The sequence below is a fragment of the Canis lupus genome, chromosome 33 (genome assembly GCF_048164855.1).
Source record: "Canis lupus baileyi chromosome 33, mCanLup2.hap1, whole genome shotgun sequence".
Taxonomy (NCBI): Eukaryota; Metazoa; Chordata; class Mammalia; order Carnivora; family Canidae; genus Canis; species Canis lupus.
The window spans coordinates 2,744,950-2,766,574 of NC_132870.1; the positions used below are offsets into that span (position 1 = coordinate 2,744,950).

At 39.6% G+C, this 21,625-nt stretch overlaps 1 protein-coding gene across 1 annotated transcript in view; it reads left to right on the plus strand.

Moving 5' to 3' along the window:
* The window catches only part of FRAS1 (Fraser extracellular matrix complex subunit 1), a 435,467-nt gene that overhangs the window by 143,709 nt on the left and 270,133 nt on the right, over positions 1-21,625 (plus strand). Inside the window, exons 3-4 of the mRNA XM_072810116.1 lie at positions 8,431-8,538; positions 16,444-16,536. Coding sequence (XP_072666217.1) covers positions 8,431-8,538; positions 16,444-16,536 — 201 coding nt within the window. The remainder of the gene's footprint in view (positions 1-8,430; positions 8,539-16,443; positions 16,537-21,625) is intronic.

Here is a 21,625-nt window from a genome sequence, read left to right on the forward strand (position 1 = left end):
GTTCAAATATAGGTACTATCATTTATAATCTTTGGTAATATTACCTAACTTCTGTGAACTTTGGTTTCCTCATCTGTAATGGAGGGGTGATGATATCTATTTCAAAATATTTTAGGAAGAAATATAAAAGATCTGAATGTGCCAAGGAATCTGTAATCTAAAAGGTACCATTTTTTCTTCTTTCTTTCTTTCTTTCTTTCTTTCTTTCTTTCTTTCTTTTTTTTGTGAAAAACAGAACTCAGAGGAATAAGTCTGGCATTGTGGAAGTGGGGGAAGCTTTGGAGGCAGGGAAATATTGACTTAGGGAGGCAGAGAGGTTCTCCCTGAGGAAGTGGTATTTCAACTGAGACCTGGAGATTATGTGGAAGTTAGATTAAAAGAGTATGTAGGGCAGCTGGGTGGCTCAGTCAATTAAGTGTCCGACCCTTGATTTTGGCTTGGGTCATGATCTCAGGGTTGTGAGATAGAACCCTATGCCAGGCTCCATGCTGAGTGTGGAGCATGCTTAAGATTCTCTTTCCCTCTACCTCTGCCTCAAAAAAATGAAGGTGGCTAGGAGTGTGCTTAGGAGGCATGGGGAACATTTTAGGCAGGTAAGTCACTTAACCTTACAGTCCTAAAAACAAAACAAAACAAAACAAAACAACAAAAAAAACCCAACTCACAGTCCTTTCCTCTGAAATTTGCAGTACTGCCCTCACGTGCCTCCTCTTGCCCTGTAAAGTGAGAGAATGGAAGTAACCATGATATGAACTGGTAAGACTGCTGTATAATAGAAGACATTCATTGTTATTGATACATGACAATACTGTGGCATGGAAGAAAAGGATGGGTTTGAATCCGGATCCATTCATTACTAGATGTGCTCTGGATGATTCCTTCAGTCTTTCCACACCTTATTTCTTCATTTATAGAGTAAATGAAATGCTCTTACAACATAAGGCTTTGTTCACAAGATGCTGGGAGGAGCAGTGGGCTGGCATGTGTATGGGGTCCCTCAGAAGTACTGGCACGTGGCAGGAGCTTGTTCCCTTTCCTTCCCCTGCCCTCGCCTGTTACTATAGACATATGTACAAGAACTTGATGTTAACTTGCCATGCTTTCAGTGTCTCTTGTCAGCCAGCTGAACAAAGACATTTTTGATTATATGTAGCAGCTATCTTTTCATCTGTGATTCCTGCTGTTGTTTCTGTATCCAAGGTGTATTCTTATAGCTGATGCCTTGGGGTTTATCATTTTAAGACAGCAGGAGGAGAAGATCAGGTACAAGCTAGTCACTCCACAATGCTGAAATGGGAAACTACTTAGGTCTTTGGTGTGGAATACAGGAAACTGTGAAGAGGGCCTTATATGGAGCAAGCTTTTGAACTGGGTCTCAAACAGGAAGTGATCTGCCATTTTTTTTTCTCTTATTTGGCATTAACTTGTGTTTGCTCCTCCTGAAAGGAGAGAATTTAAATATAAGGACTCCTATCTTTTCTTAACAATAAATATCCTCTGCTCCTTTTATTTGGGCTCCTTTTTATTTGGGACTGGATAAGGAGCTTTACATAAATTTAAAATGTGACTGAATGAAAAAGGTATTGTTTATCTAAGCTGTCTGTGGAAGGGCACTTGGGGAAAAGAATTGAACTCTAAAATAACCTTGTGAAAGTTATTGATTTGCTTCTTTATGGTTCCTTGACAAACAAGAACATTACCATGCCTGCACTGGGGCTGGGTCAAAGAACCCTTTTTTATAGATTATCTTTTCTGAAAACCAGACTTGTCAGAAAAATAAACATCCAGAAATGAAGATATGAGACCCAGTTGAATATTGTGTCCCATTTTGCTTTGAAGGACAAGTAGGGAACACAATTAATTTTTAAAAATCTTAGGGGATCCCTGGATGGCGCAGCGGTTTAGCGCCTGCCTTTGGCCCAGGGCGCGATCCTGGAGACCCGGGATCGAATCCCACGTCAGGCTCCCGGTGCATGGAGCCTGCTTCTCCCTCTGCCTGTGTCTCTGCCTCTCTCTCTCTCTCTATCTCTGTGACTATCATAAATAAATAAATAAATAAATAAATTAATTAATTAATTAATTAATTAATTAATTTAAAAAAATCTTAGTGCAAGAAGGTTTAGGAATAACTCAAGAGGTTTAGAAAAATAGCTCACTGTTATATATTTGGTAGGTTGTTTGATTTTAACTCCACTTCCCCCATGTCAGTTTAGCTCCAAAGCCCAGATTCTGTTTACCTGTGGTCAACAGGAAAAGGGACACATTGTTTTGTTTTGTTTTGTTCTTGTACCTTATATTTTAAAAGTTACTTTAAAAGGTCACAAGTTTCGCCTACTATGTGCGAATACTGTTCTAGACATTAGGGACACAGCAGCGTACAAAACAAAATTCTTGCTCTCTTAGGGCAATGTTCTAATGAGGAAAACAGAGACCATTCATAAACAACTGTATAATGTTAAGTGGTGACTTCTGGGAAGAAACCCAAATAAAGGAATAGATAGATGCAAAATACTCTCTCAAGAGGTGGTGTTTGAACAGCCACTTGAATGAAATGAAAGAAAAAGCCAGCCATGGTGATGTTTGGGGGAAGAGCACCCCAAATAGAGGGAATGGCATGTTTTAAGGCCCTGAGTTAAGAACATACTTGGTAGTTCCAGGAACAGCAAAGAAAACCAGTGTTGCTAGAGACTGGTAAAAAAAAAAAAAAAAAAAAAAAGGTTTGTAACAAAGGGTAGAAAATGAGGTCAGAGAGAAAAATAAGTTGCCACTTGAACTTTTTAAACAGGAGAGAAGCATGACCAAGTGCCATCAAACTATGACAGCCCTATCCTGAAGCCCATCTGCATTCTGGAACCTCACATTGGAGCCTGGCTTGCTTTAAGTTACAAGCCATGTTCCCCACAAGGTGCTTGGAGAGACTATTTATTTATTTATTTATTTATATAAATTTATTTTTTATTGGTGTTCAATTTGCCAACATACAGAATAACACCCAGTGCTCATCCCATCAAGTGCCCCCCTCAGTGCCCGTCACCCAGTCACCCCTACCCCCCGCCCACCTCCCTTTGTTTCCCAGAGTTAGGAGTCTCTCATGTTCTGTCTCCCTTTCTGATATTTCCCACTCATTTTTTCTCCTTTCCCCTTTATTCCCTTTCACTATTTTTTATATTCCCCAAATGAATGAGACCATATAACGTTTGTCCTTTGGAGAGACTTTTTAGTACCCACTTCCTCGAAGGTGGTTCCAGCAGCTCTCATTTGTCAGCCCCAAACTTGAACCCTTACCACACAATCTTCAGTTGCGTCCTCCCATTTGACTCTAGGAAGCTTTGTATCTACCAAGGCTGGACATAAGAAAAGAAGAATCAATTCTTGATGCCAAGAAGATCCATCGGAATTAGGAAAGCAAACTCAAAAAAGAAGACAGACTGTTGTGTTGTCTTCCAGGATACGAGAGCACAGGGACCCAATGCCCAAGCTTCCCATAACTATCCCTACACTAAGGAAGCTAGAGGTCCTGGCCTGCATCTCCCTATCTGGGAGGTTCTCATCAACTCTGTATCTAAGCACTGAGTTACCTAGATGGCTTTGAGAAGCTGAGATTTTTGTAAAAACACTTCATTTAAAGAAATATGTTTCATGGAATAAATGAATAAATATGCATGCCTATTATACTGGCCAAGCTTTTTTTTTTTAATTTTTTTATTTATTTATGATAGGCACACAGTGAGAGAGAGAGGCAGAGACATAGGCAGAGGGAGAAGCAGGCTCCATGCACCGGGAGCCCGACGTGGGATTCGATCCCGGGTCTCCAGGATCGCGCCCTGGGCCAAAGGCAGGCACTAAACCGCTGCACCACCCAGGGATCCCCCTGGCCAAGCTTTTAAAGAAAATATTAATATGCTATAAGAAATTATGTAAGATACACTTTTGTTATTGAAAAAATATAGAAACTGAATAAGGATAAAGGAAAAAACCAAAAATCATCTACAATCCATACTCAGGAATGACCATCCTTCACTTACTAGTTTATATAATTCTGTACTTTGTTTCCTTGCACATAAATACATTTTGATTATAAAAATGGCATTAAAAATGGCATTATATTCTACATATTATTTTGTAACTTGAAAGCACAGATGGGTGAGCTTTATTTCTTTTTTCTCATTTTTGACATTAGAAACCAAGGGAATTTAAGATGAGATGAATTCATCAATAATTGAAGTAGGGTTATTATACCATACAAATTGAAGAAAATTTATGTTGGCAGTTGATATACTGCTCTTACAGAATACTGTAAGTAATTTCCCCCCAGAAATTTGAATGAGGGATATATTCATTGTTTATTTTTAGCACTAATCAAATGTTCAATAAATACTTAACCAAGTGAAATAAGGTTTTTTTCCTTGAATTACTTGGCTATTACTTTAAGATATTTGGAGATGGAGGCACTATATTATCTGCAAGAGCATTTGATTCACATATTACTAAAATATTAAAAGCTGTATTAAAAGATTATATTTTGATTGCTTTGTCATAATCTAATCCTTTAATCTATATTCTAAGGAGAAAGTATTTTAGGACCTCCTTTTTGCAGAGTGTTAGATTCGAAGAGAGGATTATAAAGCAACAGAATTGCAATAGTAACATGGAAGATCTGTAAAATTTACTTTACAATGTTATTTCTTTGGACTTTATGGCTTTATCCAAAGTTTCAGCTATTGAGGAACTCTAGTATCCCCACCTTCATGAAGCAATTTTATGGGAGCATAGAAATTGATTCATAAAGTTTTAGACCTGAAAAATATATGGCCATCTACCCTATCCAGGCCTTGGTAAAGGGCTCATTTTATTTAAAATTAGCCATAAATTACTTATTCTATGAGGACATCAATATAAGGAAGTTTTTGACAAGTCTGATGACCAGATGAAGAAAAATTTTTTCAAACATAGTTTGATTCCAATGAAGTAATAACCTTCAACATATTGGGGATTTTGTAGTGCTATCACTTAAACATTGTTTTTATCCAGATCTTGTATCCTAACTAGAATATCTCAATTTGCCTGGATAGATATTTTCTTGAGGGTTAGCAAGTTCTCAGGGTTGTTCATTAAATTAATTCAGCTAGCCCTCAGGAACCATGCTCAGGGAAGGGGATACATAGAGAGAAATAAAATGAGACCTTCTTTTTTAAAGAGTCATTCATAGTCTGGTGGGAAGACAAATATATAAAACAGAGTCAGGAAGGCCTTTTGGGCCCAGATAAACTTAACTTTGAATTAGCATAAAGAAAAATTGTGCTTCTATGAGTGAAAGTAAAAGATGATTCCATGTTTTTAGAAGATCCTGTTTAGGGATCCCTGGGTGGCGCAGCGGTTTGGCGCCTGCCTTTGGCCCAGGGCGCGATCCTGGAGACCCGGGATCGAATCCCACGTCGGGCTCCCTGCATGGAGCCTGCTTCTCCCTCTGCCTATGTCTCTGACTCTCTCTCTCTCTCTGTGTGTGACTATCATAAATAAATAAAAATTAAAAAAAAAAAGAAAAAAAAAGAAAAGAAGATCCTGTTTAGAGTTCAACAAGCCAAGTCTACTGACAGAGCTGCTAACAAGCATAATGGACTGTTTTGGAGTCTGGAATCACGGAGACAAGAATTGAGGTGCAGAGAAGTTGGCTCCTGATCTAAGAATGCCACATCTGGAGGGGTGTGTGTGTGACTGCACCTTAGAAAGTAGCAAACTGAAGATGGTCTGTGGAGCTGGTATGGCCATCCTGTGTCCCAAATGAAAGGAAGACATGGATTCCTGGTTATGTCAGCTCAGTGAGACAGAGACTTCCAAGTTCCCAAGTGTAGTGTTGAGAATGCAACCTGTGGATTCATTATTCCCTTCTACTGCAAGTCCTGAATCCTTTCAATGAGTGCTAAGGTCCGAGTGAAATTATTATAGTGAAATAATAATATAGTGAATAATAATTTCATCATAATAATTTCACTCTGTTTTACATGTGTAGGCTGGCGTAGGAAGATGAGAAAGTCAGGTACTTTGGGAACTGTTTTCACTCTGAGAAAAGGAAATGTTTAGGAGATATTTGCTAAAATGAGCATGCCATCTTAGAAAGCATTTGGATTAAAAATAAATTATACTGAATGGGCCCTTAGTAAGTTCCCAGTGCTGTTCAGATCTCTTTAAACACATCATCTCACTTGATCCTTTCCACAGTCCTAGGAATTAAGTACTTTATCATCCTTACTTTACAGGTGAGAAACCCAGGGCACAGATAACCTTAACTTGATAACAGACTTCCCATTCTGAATGATGACACCAGGATTCAAGCCCAGGCAGCCCGGCTCCAGAGCCTGAGTACTCAGGTCTCTTAAAGCTCTGTGAACTTGAGCAAGTTGCTCAATCTCCCATCACTTGTTTCCTCATCTGTAAAATAGGAATAGTCATAATTGTAGTGCCAGATCCATAAAGGTGTCACACACGTGCTTGTTCAGTTACTTCCCTCTCTGCTGGGCCCAGCTCTCTAGAATGATGGCAGAAGTCAGGAAAACAAACTAGGCCAGCCTCCTCCAGTACCACAAATGCCTCCTGTATCAGTGCTTCCTGCTCTAAGAGTCAGCATAAGATATTAAGTGGTAGCCACTGGCTACGAAGTTGTCATTTTTATTTAATCTGTATCCTGAAACTGATACCATGTTCTTGAAATCAGTGGGGAACATATATTACCTCCTGGTTGAGAATGAAATGTGTTTTTCTTCACCTACCTGTCATTGCTCTTTCGCTTAGGAGGAGACTGTAGTCGGAACACTATTGCCAATTTCAGAGAATGTGTTATGATAAAAAAAAAAAAAAAAGAAAAAAAGAAATTCAGAGATATTTCGCATCAGATTCTAGTACTCATTTGCTTTGGCTCAGAGCTTTTGTGAATTAACCAGTGGGGATGTAATCTCACTTTAGATACATTTTGTGTTTCTTAAGTGACTTTGGATTTGAAGCATATTTCCTAAGAGGTTATACATTTAACATTTCTCAGTCTGAAAGGATGACCTCATTTGTGCTTGGGAATGTTGTTCACATCCCTGTAATTCTGTACTAGTGTTGGTATGTCAGACATGGTCTTTCAGAGAAACAGAACCAAAAGGAGACATATGTGTAACTTTATAGATATGTGTATTTAAAGAGATTTATTTTAAGGAATTGGCTCATGCACTTGTGGGGACTGGCAAGTCCAAAATCTGTAGGGCAGGCCAGCCGGCTGGAAATTTAAACAAGAGTTAAAAGTTGCAGTATGAGGGGATCCCTGGGTGGCGCAGCAGTTTGGCGCCTGCCTTTGGCCCAGGGCGCGATCCTGGAGACCCGGGATCGAATCCCGCATCAGGCTCCCGGTGCATGGACCTGCTTCTCCCTCTGCCTATGTCTCTGCCTCTCTCTCTCTCTCTCTGTGACTATCATAAATAAATAAAAATTTAAAAAAAAAAAAGAAATCACTTAAAAAAAAAAAAAGTTGCAGTATGAGTCTGAAATTTTGAAATTTGCAGGGCAGGCTGGTGGCCTGGAAACTCAGGCAGAAATTCCATGTTACAGTCTTGAGGCTGAATTCCTTCCTCTCTAAGAAACCTTAATTTTGCTCTAGAGACCTTCAACTGATGGGATGAGGCTCATCATGTTATCCAGGATAATCTCCTTTACTTTAATCAACTGACTGTAAATGTTAATCACACCTACAGACTATCTTCACAGCAACACATAGGCCTGTGTTTGACCAAACAGCCAGGCACCGTAGCCCACCCAAGTTGACAGGTAACATTAACTGTCACACTTGGTTTCTGCCTTTTTGTGGGGAAGTCTCAGCTCATCCCAGCTCAAGTCCAAGGCCCTCATGTTCATGATCCATAATAGATGTGTGAGTGTCTGATGGATTGTGCTCATACGCCTGCTTCATTTGTACCCCAATATGTTTAGCATACAGCTGGGAATATAATGGCCACTAACAAGAGCTAGAAAGTGAAATCTAAGGTGCTGATATTAATTAGTGGCAAATGCTGCTTTTAGAATGCTGGTCCAAGTGTCATTTTCCTTTAAACATGCTCCAGTGGTTTCTTTTGGTTAACAGCAAAGACAAACTTCAAGTCAGGGAGCAGCCTGTCCTCCTGAGGTTTCAGGCTGATCGATGGTTTTTACTCTGGGTATCGACAGCTCTCTGCTGCATGCCCTTGTTTTTGGCTACGTGGGCTGACTGTGATGAAATGGATTATACAGCTTTTACTGCCTCTTGGGGTCTAATCAGTGCCCAGTAAGCGCTGTGTGTGCCTGTGACTTTCCTTTGCCTTTTAATTGTTAAGGCTGTGGGGCTGTTGTCGGTGCTGCTTCTCTGTATTCGTACCTTGACTGATCAGTTTTTAACTCAGAGCTTATGCTTCCTTGCAGGATGCCACAACTTGGAAGCCTGATTCATGCCAGAACTGCCATTGCCATGGCAACATCGTTATCTGCAAACCTGCTGTTTGCAGAAACCCTCAGTGTGTCTTTGAGAAGGTATGGCATCCTAATTATATCCTGCATATACTGGTAAAGTCAGAGAAGTTTCGGGTTTTTGCATCTCTTCAGTCATTTGGTTCTGCCATTTATCCCAGTCTCTGATTGGAAGCCTTATGAAATGCAGGAGAGAATTTTAACATATCACATTTAAGGATATTTCTGTTTACTGAGAATTTATTCTGAACTGGGCACTCAGTTAAAGGTTTGTAGATGTTATCCCACTTAATATCATGTAGGGTAGGTATCTTTCTCTCCACTTTCAGATGAAGCAATGAAGCCTGGAGATTTTAAGCAACTTAACCACAATTATGCAGTCAATAAACTGCTGCCCACAGGTTTTCCTGGGGCTGACAGACGCTAAAGCTACTGATAAGCACCATAACATTTACAAGCCACTGAATGGATTGAAAGTCCGCATTGACTTCTTGAAGATAGCTTTTCTATAAACATTATTTGTCCTGCCACTGACTGTATTTGTGATGCCGTTGAGCCCCCTAGGAACATAGGGGAGAGGGTTTGACTCCATAAATCTCCTGGTTGACCAAATACATGAAGGATATTTCTTCCTTTCCACTTTGTGAAAGATTTTCAGTTTTTTTTCTGACTATACATCTAACTCTGTTAGAATACTTTTTTCCTGGTGCTTTTTTCTTTTTAAAGTGAATCTTAAAAAAACAGCTTAAGCTTCAAATTTGAACACTTGAAACTTTCTGGAGAAGACTAAATTATTTTCTTTAAAAATATTCTGTCAATTTTACAAGCACAGTTTATTTTTTGAGTTTTATCCCTCCCTCCATAATAATTAATCTTGAGACTTTATGCCATCTGGTGCTAGTAAGTTTCTGTTTATTTTTAACATTGGAGTGAAGAAGGTTCTGTATACCTTTCAGTAGGTCCCTCAATTTCTTCATGGGTATATTTCTGAGAAGCTGAGTATACATCTAGCATTGGTAAATTTAATAATATTTTGTTGTATATTGTGGGGTTTTCTATTTGTGGAGCACATATTCCTAAAAGCTCTCTACTTAGCTTGTTGAGTAATTCATGTCACAATCTGAGCTGCTCACATAAGGGCCATGAAGACATACCCTTTTCCTCTTCACATGAATAACTGTAGTATCATGTAAGAATATGAATCCTTGCATTAAATGTTAGAAAGATATTGATGATTGTATTGCTGAAAATGGTATGTGTTCTATACCAAGGGTCAGCAGACTAAATCTGGCCTGCCACTTGTTTTTGTATGACCTATGAACAAAGAATAGTTTTTACATTTTTAAAGGGTTAGAAAAAGACAGAACAATATTTCATGATATAAAAATTATATCAAATTAATTTAAGTGTTCGTAAATAAAGTTTTATTGAAACACAGGCATACTCATTTGTTTGTGTGTTGTCTGTGGCTGCTTTTATGCTATAAGGACAAAGTTGTGTAGCTGTGATGTATACCAAATGTGGCTCCCAAAGGCTAAAATATTTATTATCTGGCCCTTTACAGAAAGTGAGTTTCTGACCCTTGTTCTATACGAAACATGATGTTGTCCCTTCCTCATTTGTTTTTTTAAATTTTTCTCATCTCCGTAAATGGCAACTCCTTTTTTCCAATTGCTTAGGCCAGAACACTTAGCATCATCCTTGACCCTCAACTCTCTTCCACATCTCACATCCAGTGCATTAGCAAACACCCAGCTCTTCCTTCATAAAACCATAGGTACCAAATGCAATTTCCCTGCTTTTAACTCTAGTCCCACCTATTATCATGTTTTTGTATGTATTCTCATTGTAGCCTCTTAACTTGTTTTACTGTTTCCGTGCTTGCCTTTTTCATTGTCATCTTGATATAGCAGTCAGGGTGATACTATTAAAATTTAAGTCAGATCATTTTGGTTCTCTCTTAAACCCCTCTAGTGGCTTCCAATGGCTTCTCACTCAGAGTAACCACTTATAATGTCTTGTTAAAGTGCTATTATACCCCTGTAATTAATATGCTGTTCTTTCCCTTGTTCACTCTGCTTCAGACACCAAGCCTACTTGGTGTTCCCTGGAGATGCCAGGCACACTTCTGCCATTAGGGTCTTTGCACCCTGCCTTTCCCTCTGAAATGGTTTTTTCTTCAGATACAGATATATACGTGACTTGATCCTTAACTTCTTGAAAGTCTTGCCTGAACGCCACTTTATTTAAAATTGTAAATCCTTACCCTACTGCATATTTCCTGTCCTTCCTCCATGCTTTATTTTTCTTCCTGGCACTAATATCAGATATACTATATATTTTACTGATATTTCTTGTTTACTGTCTCCTTTACTGACTGTATATCCTCAGCCTCTACAATAGCACCTGACACATGGTAGGCACTCAATAAATATTTTTTAACCAGTTGAATGAATGAATGAGAGAAGAGGCTAGAGAGTTGGTAAGTTCAAAGTTATGGAAAGCCTTGTACTATGCTGTACTATGGAACTTGGGCTTTTATTTGGGAGATAATAAATAGTAATAGAATAGTAATGAGGATTTTAGACATATGAGTGGAATGTCCAGCTTTTATTTTAGAAAGATCTCTGGGGATCCCTGGGTGGCTCAGCAGTTTGGCGCCTGCATTTGGCCGAGGGAGCAATCCTGGAGTCCTGGGATCGAGTCCCGTGTCGGGCTCCTGGCATGGAGCCTGCTTCTCCCTCTGCCTGTGTCTCTGCCTCTCTCTGTCTCTTTGTGTCTATCATGAATAAATAAATAAATAAATAAATAAATAAATAAATAAATAAAAAGATTTCTTTGGTTTTTCTAGGTTAATGCATGATATTAGAAATGTGGGAATCAATTCAGAGGTTGTCAGAATAATCCATATGAAAGGAGGAGCACTTAATCAGAGCACCAGTAGTATAGGGCTCAAGAGGAAGGGACTGGCTCAAGAACACTTGGGATAAACCAGCAGAAATATATGAAGTTAGGAGGGTGAGGGAAAGGAAAAGAAGAGATGACTCCCAGATGTATGGTTTGATGACTCGTTGGTTAGCTGAGCCACCAACTGATCTTGGAAATATAGAATAATGAGGAAAAGCATTCTATCTGGAAGGAAAATGATGCTTTCATTGTGAATGTTGAGTTTAAAGTATCTGTGGAGGAGCCAGGTGGGCATGTTGAAAGGGCGGCCAATATATGAGTCTAAAGCTTAGAGAAGACAAGGTTGGAAATATCATGTGGGTATTGTTAGCATATAGTCAGTAGCATAAACCTTTAGAAAGAGTATAAGATCAAAGATGCAATTTGGGGAACACAGTCATTTACAAGGAGGTGAACATAAGAGAGGGAACTTAGGAAGATTGAAGAGACATAGTCACAGAGGTAAGAGAGAGGTATTATGGTGACCAGGACAGTAGAGAGTTTCCAGAAGGAGTTTGTATCAACAGTGTTGATCACAGGCCAAAGCTGATGTTGATGTCAGTAGAGCGGTGCAAGAGGAAGCTATATTGTAGAGGTTTGAAGAGTGAATGGAAAGTGGAGAAAGGAAACCAAGTAAAGGCTACTCTTTAAGGGATCTTTGCTGAGAATAGAAGAGAAATGGGGGCATTAGGCAGACATCGGTACATCTATTAAGTTCCTTTGAACCTCCCATCCCCAACCTTTCAAGCCTCCTATGTGCTGCCATGGTGCTTTGTGCTTCCTCTTACTATAGCCCCTGGCTGGACTGCAAATGCCTATTTATTTGTCTGCTTTCTCCTCTGTCTTCTCACTATTGAAGCCTGTCAAACAGCACAGTGTGTGACACTTAATCAATACTTGCAGAGTGACCGAACAAGAGAAGGGAGAGGGCTTTGTTTTTGATATCAGCATGAAAGATACATGATCATGCTAGGAGGAAAAGAAAGATGACCTAGAAGTGAGAGAGAAGCTGAAGATGTGGGAGGTGGAGTAAGGAGGATAGAGACAGAATGAATGAATTAGAAGGAGTAGGTTTTAGGGAATAGAGTGTATGGGATCCAGAGCTTGAGATGGGGAGGTTAGCCTCATTCTCTAAAAGTGAAAAGAAAGAGTCATGGATAGATACAGATATAGTTAAATTTGTAAGTAAGAAAAGAGACGGGGCACTGAAATAGTTCATATCTAATGATATTTTAATCTTACTTTGTGAAGCCTTAGAGGTTCAGTTGGGAACTGAAAGCAAATTTAGGAGCTGTCATGAGGGGTTAAAGGGACTGTCTAAAGGTGGAGATAGAGCATTTGTGGGTGATGTTAAGGGCCTATGGGAGCAGGAGATCATGAAACTGTGGGGGTACCAAGCTGCATGATGGAGTGATTTTCTAAGCAATGTTTACTAGCCAAGTATAAGGGAAGATAAGACAAATTGTGGAATAGGTCAGGTATTGGGATTTTGCCATATTAATGGAGAGGAAAAGTAGATATACAGGAAGTGTTGGACATTGAGGCCAACATGATTAGGAAAATGAGGCCAGCTAGGGGCTGAATGACTACAAGGGAAAAGGTGTTCAAGGAGCTCTCTGAAGGACATGATAGGAGGGAGAGTGAGGGTGGGAAAGAGCTAAAGCCCAGAAGGTTCATATTCAGAGAGTTGAAGTTTTCTGGTATAGAATAATTTGGAGTGTAGGTAGGTTCCAAAATTGACCATGACCATGGGGAGCTCAAGTGAAGTGGAGGAATGAATTGAAATGGAATCAATTGTATGAATTGAGGTGCTTAAGAATGTACAAGGATAGGATGTCACTTTCATGGACATTGAAGTTGTCTAGAATCATGTCTAGATGTAGTGTAAAAAGAAACTGAGCCAAGTCTTTAGTGAGTACAAAGGAGTGATCAGAAAATTGGTGAAGGATAGTAATAAGAATGACATAATTGAAGACTATGAACTCTAAGAAGGTTTCTTATGGGTAAAATGAGAGGGTTGTATCAGATGATCCAACCATAAGAAACTTCCAACCCCAAGGTCATGTTGAGGGTATCACAGAGTACTTGGGTCTTTATTTTAACTAATGAAATAGATCATAGAATGATAGAACTCAAGAAGCCTTTGAAATTCATGGAGTCAGACTTTCTCATTTTATAGACAAAGAAACAGACTATTTGGGGTTTAGTCACTTGCTCAGAGACACAGAGCTAGTAAGTGGCACAGCCACGACAAAACCGTAGTCCCTGGTTCATTACCCAATGTAACTTCTACTCTACTGTGTTGCTTTAAGTTTTCCTTTGTGTTTCTTAGCAGCATGTGTTGTTATTCAAAACTGCTGTGGTATACTTACATTAGTTTATGGCACAGGTTAATGAATCACCATTGCACCTTTTAATTATTATTAATAACTTTTGTTACTCTCATCTTTTAACAATGTTTAAAAGCCCTTTTACAATTTGTTTTATTTGTGGATTGACTGGAAATAACCTATTGTCAATGGCAATTCTAACAGATCTATCTATCTATCTATCTATCTATCTATCTATCTATCCATGCATCCTGTCCATATATAATAGATTCTATATCCATTTCCTATGTCAATCTAGAAGTAGCTAAATAGGAACAGAGAGGGAGAGAAGAGATAGACAGATTGAGAAAAACAGAACAGAGGTATTTAGAACCTTGATTATTTAACCCAGTCCTATAGGACCAATCCTCTCCGGATTTCTGGAGAAGATATATGTGTAGAAGACAATGCCATACAAAGGAACACTGTGGGGGAAAAACAACAACAACAACAACAACAACAACAACAAAGGAACACTGTGTACATGGTGGGGGTTCAGCTGCAAACCTCAAGCAGCTAATAATAGTATTTGCCTAATTACGCATACTATAATTCTTACAACTTAATTAGGTAAATACTATTATTAGTTGCATAGGTGTCATACATATATACACACATAATCATATATATGTATATATGTACACACATATACACAAGTATGTATATGTCTATACACATACATGCTTAGAAGAGTACCTGGTGATTCTAAGTACCCAGTTAAGTGTTAGCTATAATTACCAAATAATCATCATAATTACTTTTGGTTGGTTTTTCTAGATCCTGGGCAAGTGGTGTTGCCCAGCAAGCCTAACAATCTTCCTTGTTACCTCTTGCCCACATGGTTACTTTCTACTGTTCCCCAATGTGCAGCCTAAGCTTATGTGTTACAGCTCACAAGGCTATGCCAGGTCACATGGTTAGAAAGCAGAGCTCCATCTCTCCTTCTCTAAGCTCCCACATGCACAGTGCTTTGCTCTTCCTTTAGTCCCAATCACCTTTTTTATGTTCTATCACAGCAATAGTTAGACTTAAGTTGGGGACTTAAGTCCCCACTGCCACTCACAAGTAGAGAATATTATATTTATGAAATGATTTTTGAGGGCCAAATATGAAAATCAGTTTTTATAGAAAAAAACTAGTTTGGAGATGCAAAATATTCCTTGAAATCTTCCATTCTACCTGCCTTTCTCCCTTGGTCCCTGCTTCCATGTTAGAATATAAACAGCACTTGGATTGTCTTATTTTCTGTGTGAAATTCTTAATGCAAATGAGGCTAATGTGGTTTCTATATTTTACTGACCTAGTGAAAATCAGAGAAGTATAGTTTCCTCTTGGGTTCAGAGGGCATTTTTCTGAAAAGTCATTAATGTCACATAGTATGAACAATTTTATAAAACCTCATATTGTATGTTTTATCTTTTATCAAGCAAATAGGAAGAATTTGGTGCTCAGTATTGCTAGATAAAATTGTATTTATCTGTTTAGTGGATGAACAGTGGTAAAATCTTAGTCCTATTTCTCACCCATTCTTAAGGATGTAGTTATATAAAATTAGAATTCTCTTGTAGGTACAGTTTTTTATTTTAATGGAAGCAGCCCCAAATACCAATGAAACATTAATACTCACACTCACACACACACACACACACTTTTTTTTTCATTCTACTGGATAAATTCTTTGTAGACTTTTATTCTGTGGACAAGCCATGATTCCCTGGCTGATGCAGGCTCTTTTACCATTTTTGGTCAAAATCACTCATTACCCATCCTGTCACATGTTTAAGACTTGTGGAAACACTAAGATATCTAAGTGGAGAAGCAAGATGAGTCAGAGGATCATTGGGCCCCAAAGACAAACATGATCTTTGCTCCACAGTTTTAATGACCCTTGGATAGATGGATTCTTCGCAGTGGCAAGTGGATGGTTAGTTAACATGACAACTTCCCAATAAATCCTAGGATATCATGTGGTAGCCCATTCCCTTGATAGTATCACATCTTGATAGAAAACACTATTGGAATTACAGAAGGCCTGGAAAACAATGTAGATCTTTATTGGAGCTCAGGAATTCTACCTGGCTCCCCACCCTACACATGATGCCTCCACACCAATGCTGTTCCTCCCCTAGCTTTGTCCTTCAGTTCCTGCCCTGTGTGCCTCGCTACTCTGTCCAGTAAAAGCGAACATCGGAGCTTCAGCCTCCCCTCCCTGCTGACTGCATCAGGTCTCCATAGGATACCTGAAAGACCTGCCAGCTCTGTGGCCACCCCATTCCCCCACTCCCTGACCCCAAGTCTTCTCAGCAGAGGGGAACAACCCCTTCGGGGAGATACAGCCCTTCTCTTACCCTAACTTCTTTCCTTGTGTTAAGGATGGAGCATTTCTAGTGAATAAACTGCCCCACTTCATTACTAGTGACGAGGTGTAGACAATTTTCAGGGAAATTACTTTCTCAAGGGGCTTTGGTTTAACTTTGAGAGAAGCTCATCTTGACAGAATCCTTTTTTTGTCAGTTTATTTGGTTTATCCTGTCTGTTGTCACCCATGGAAACTCATGAAATTTAGTGAATCTGAGATGACTTGGGGTCCGGTGAGCCACTCTGAGTGTGTTTGTTGCCACTGTTTTACGCTGAACTGTTTTTAAATGCTCAGGGAGAAGTGCTTCAAATAGCTGCCAACCAGTGCTGCCCTGAGTGTGTATTGCAGACTCCTGGATCTTGCCATCATGAAAAGAAAATCTATGCGGTAAGTGTTTTCTGACCTATTGTTGACTCTATGCCTGTAGATCATTGATGAAGGAAAGCTGACTGCTAAACCTGTGTTGGCAAGAGAGGTCTTTTTTTTTTTTTTTTTTTTTTTTTTTTTTTTTTTTTTAAATGTCTGGGCTGCAGAGGACCTAAAGCTTGATTTGAGGGGCATTTGATTTCCATGGGCATTTGGGTTACTTGAATAAATTTAAAACAGTTCTACTTATTCCATAGGTCCTATGTAAATATTTGTAGATTGAATTTGTGTCTGTATAAAGAGTAGTTTGAGAATATTGATGTTGAAGAAGGCATGATGCTGAATAATAATAAGCCACTTTGTCTTGTGTACCACACACATTTTTTTCATTCAATAGTTACAGACAACCCTGAGTGAATAGAGCAGATACTATTACTCCTGTATTGATGATGAGGTACTTGCCCAATGTCATATTACTAATAAGTGGCATCACCTAGCCTAGAACCCTTACTCCTGATTCAGTGCTCTTTCCATTAGGGTAGAGTTTCCCTACTTTAGCACTAATGACATTATAGGCTTTGTTTTGGGGACTGCCCTATGCATTGTAGGATATTCAGCAGTAGCCCTGACCTCTACCCACTAGATCCTGGTAGCACCCTAAGTCCTGACAACCAGAAATGTCTGCAGACATGGCCAGATTTGCCCCTAAGGGGCAATATGCTCATCTACCCCATTTATTTTTTTTAATTTATTTTTTATTGGTGTTCAATTTACCAACATACAGAATAACCCCCAGTGCCCGTCACCCATTCACCCCCACCCCCCGCCCTCCTCCCCTTCCACCACCCCTAGTTCGTTTCCCAGAGTTAGCAGTCTTTACGTTCTGTCTCCCTTTCTGATATTTCCCACACATTTCTTCTCCCTTCCCTTATATTCCCTTTCACTATTATTTATATTCCCCAAATGAATGAGAACATATAATGTTTGTCCTTCTCCGATTGACTTACTTCACTCAGCATAATACCCTCCAGTTCCATCCACGTTGAAGCAAATGGTGGGTGTTTGTCTTTTCTAATGGCTGAGGAATATTCCATTGTATACATAGACCACATCTTCTTTATCCATTCATCTTTCGTTGGACACCGAGGCTCCTTCCACAGTTTGGCTGTTGTGGATATTGCTGTTATAAACATTGGGTGCAGGTGTCCCGGCGTTTCATTGCATCTGAATCTTTGGGGTAAATCCCCAGCAGTGCAATTGCTGGGTCGTAGGGCAGGTCTATTTTGAACTCTTTGAGGAACCTCCACACAGTTTTCCAGAGTGGCTGCACCAGTTCACATTCCCACCAACAGTGCATCTACCCCATTTAGAACCACAGTATTAGAAATCAATCCTCAATTTCTTTTATTATACTTTCTTATTCCAGATCCTTTAGGATTCATTTATAGACACTAAGTCCTGATTAAAAAGTACCATTGCAAGGTTTATAATAGGAACTTGGAAATGGAATGGACACAGTTCATCTTTGCTTATACCTCAAGATTACCCCCAGGCAGTAGGTTAAGTTGGATGTGGTGGAAAGAGGCTCTTTGCTTTAACCTTTATCTTCTACCTGATGCAAAACTCTCCCCAGGTTAGTGCCTCTGCCCATTTGGGTTAGCAGGATTTGATATACCCACTCTAGGCTGCTAGTCAGTGTGTGTACCTAAAACTCAGTGAGCCTAGTGCACTTTCCCCATGGGACAGGATCATCTTCTTTGAGTCATTGTCTGGTAATTACCAGGAAGTTGCTGAAAGACACCCAAACAGGATCTATGGTGGGAATGTCTTTATACCATGCAAGTATCACCCTTAGCTATTCAATTCAGTCTGTGTTATGAAGAGTGGTATATGCCACCGAAGAGGATTGCCTGTGAAATGAAAAGTGTTGTAGAGCACAGTGGTGACAGAAGTAATGCCAGGTGGTAAGGATTTGAATAGGTATGTGGTATAAAGTCAAACCCACACTGAATCTCTCAGATGAAGGCATATACAGGATCCAAAATAAGGTCAAGGGACAATCAGGTATCTTAAGTAAGTGGCAATTCTAGGGACACACAAAATCAAAATTCACTAAGTCTCTAATGACATTCATCATTTGTTCTCTTGTGTTATATTTGTGCACACGTGCTATTGTCTTATCTTGGCCTAAAATGCTTGAGAACATCGACAGTATTTTCTGCATCTTTGTAGTGATCTTCCTTGCCACCCACCTAATCAGGCATTTAGCATTGAACTTTTCCCAGAGTAGGTGCTCAGTAAACGTTGATGACTGCAGGATTCACACAACGAGCAAATAAATCCTTTCTCCAACTTATCTATGTCTGTGTTCCAACGGCACGTTGGTCATTGACCAACTACTTCTGTAGCTGGGTGGTTCTAGGACCGGAGGTCTGCTGATGGATTAATTAAGAAATGAAATCTGCTTGGCCTCCAGCTTTTTCTGGAGGAGTTTGGAAAGCGCTCCTTCTTCCTGCCTCTCCCCCTCCCCCCTCCCCATTCTGCTGTAATACATCACATGGAAAGCTCTAAACTGGGTAAGAACATATCCATGTGTCCTTTTCCCATATGCAGCTTTCAAAATGTACTCCTCAAAAATGTTATATTTCTGGTACTTGATGTAAGTGAGAGAAAGGCTGAATTTCAGCAACTGTATTTTGAAGGAAAAATTCTCTAGTGGTCTACTTCAAATTGAAATAGAAGAATGATTTTTTTTTTTAAGAATGATTTTTTTTAAGTCAAGACAAAAAAAATCTAATTTTGATCTTAATAAAGTCAAAATGATCACATTTCTTCTCTTTCTGCCCTTCCTTCCTCTCTTACTTTGTTCATTTCCCCAAGATTCTTTCCAGAGCCTTCTTAATATTATTTGTTTTCTTGCATGGTTTAAATACTTTTCTGGGTTTGCTATGAATCTCACCATGTCTCTTGTATCACAAGTTTTTTTTTCTCCTGACTCTTGAAGGGTTTGTTGTTTGGGGTGTGTGTGTGTGTGTGTGTGTGTGTGTGTGTGTGTGTTTGCCCCTTTTGGTTTGCTTGTGAAACCATCCAGAGCACTTTCCTCTCTCACTGAACAGCAGTAATCTTGTCTTTAGCCTCTGGCTTATATCCCAAGGGGATATAAGAGGTGGTCATGGAGACTCTCTCCCTCTAGCTACAAAACAGCCCAGTGTTCTAAGAACTTTAGAACCACGATCCAAGGTGAAAGCTTTCCCCTAAGAGAGGGCTTTACAAGAGGCTTTAGCATAGAGTGAGTGTGACAAGGAGGAGGGGAATTAGTTGAAGTGATACTATGTCCAAGGAATGGGGTCGAAGCAAAGGAAAGTAAAGGATGAGTCCAACACGGGGCAGCTCCAGAAGGCCACCCTTTAAAGAATTGGTGTTGCCTCACCAGAGGACTGCCTTTGCTTGCAGGGTAGACAGCATCTTACACAACTGGCATTCTAACGAGTCAAGACAAGTCCCGACATCTTCCCTGGAATTTAGGAAAACACTTGAGCCTTTTGGCTGCCTCCAGGTTATTTGAGAGTCTTACATGGGTTTATAACAGCCAGCATTTGGGGGACTATTTCATCCATGACCTCCCCAAAGCTGTCCCTTCAAATTAGTGTTTGGATCTCTGCCCAGCCTTGCCAAACATTCAGGGAGACAAACCTGAAATATGTTTTCCTAAAGAGTGTTGGAATGCTTTTCCTTGTTCTTTGCCCCCACAAATTAGCTTGTGAAAGGGAGGGAAAAGGACCATCAGTCCCCTTTCTTTCTTCTTTACTAATTTAATCCCTTCACCAGATAATGTCAGGTCTGAGAAGATAGTGCATCCCTGAAAAAGAAAGTGGCAAGCGGTAATGCCCTAGTGCCCACATTCAATTGAATGAAGGAGCACAGAGGGAGAGGGCTGCTCGCTTTGCCTGTCTGGGAAGCTAAAAGGAACACTAATTTGTGTGTGTGAAGGTAGAAATGAATATTGAATTCCACAGCCTTGTTCTCTTCAAAGTAGAGGATGTAATTATAATGTGCACTCAACATTCCCAGATAGTTAGTATTCTGAATCTATAACTTCGTAACAGGAGCAGATTATACAAAGAAAAATTATTTTATTGTTCCATCAACAAGCCAGGCAAATACTTTATGACCTTATCTTTCCTTTGGGTTTATGTCAACAGCCAGGCTGACTTATTAGTTGGCTATGCAGAAGAACATATTGAAAGTGTTGTCTGCAGAATGCACTTTTGTCCCCAGTCAAAATCTCGTATTTTCAAAAGGTATTAATGAAGTTAGGATGACACAGCTAAAACCAGATCTGGGAGCATTACTGTGTTTATCTATTATTCCTTGACTTTACAAAGCTCTCTTTGCTGCTACAGTGTTTATAAACAATAAGGCTTTTGTAAATGAGCATAGAGAACACTAGGAAATTATATATATATTATATATAATTATTGCTATTACACTAAAATTATATATGTCAACATGTGCCAAACCCCTTGATTTCTAGTCTCCTTCTGCTGACAGCAGCGTCACTGGGGACTTATGTGACTTTTTCCCAAGAGAGCAGTGGGACAATTTGTCTCCATCACTCTGTGCATTTTGGATCAACATCTGATCCTCTGTAGCTTTGACATCAAGCATTGGAAACCCCCTACCAAATGTTTGTCGTTATTCCCATAATTTTCAAGCTTATTGTGAAGGGAGAATATCCTGCCTCATTTTGTGTCTCTTGAGTTACATAATAGATTCACATCATTAGAGTGCTTGAAGGTACTGAAGAAATTAACACAGCCCTCTCATTTTTACAGATGAAAAAATTTTGGTGATTGACAGGTTGTTATTGTAATTCACTTTTGTGGTCTCTGTCTGAAAGTGGTGTGATTGCAGTTTTTTTTTTTTAAAGATTTTATTTATTTATTCATGGGAGACAGAGAGAGAGAGAGAGAGAGAGGCAGAGACACAGGCAGAGGGAGAAGCAGGCTCCATGCAGGGAGCCTGATGTAGGACTCGGTTGATCCCAGGTCTCCAGGATCACCCCCTGGGCTGAGGGCGGCGCTAAACTCCTGAGCCACCTGGGCTGCCC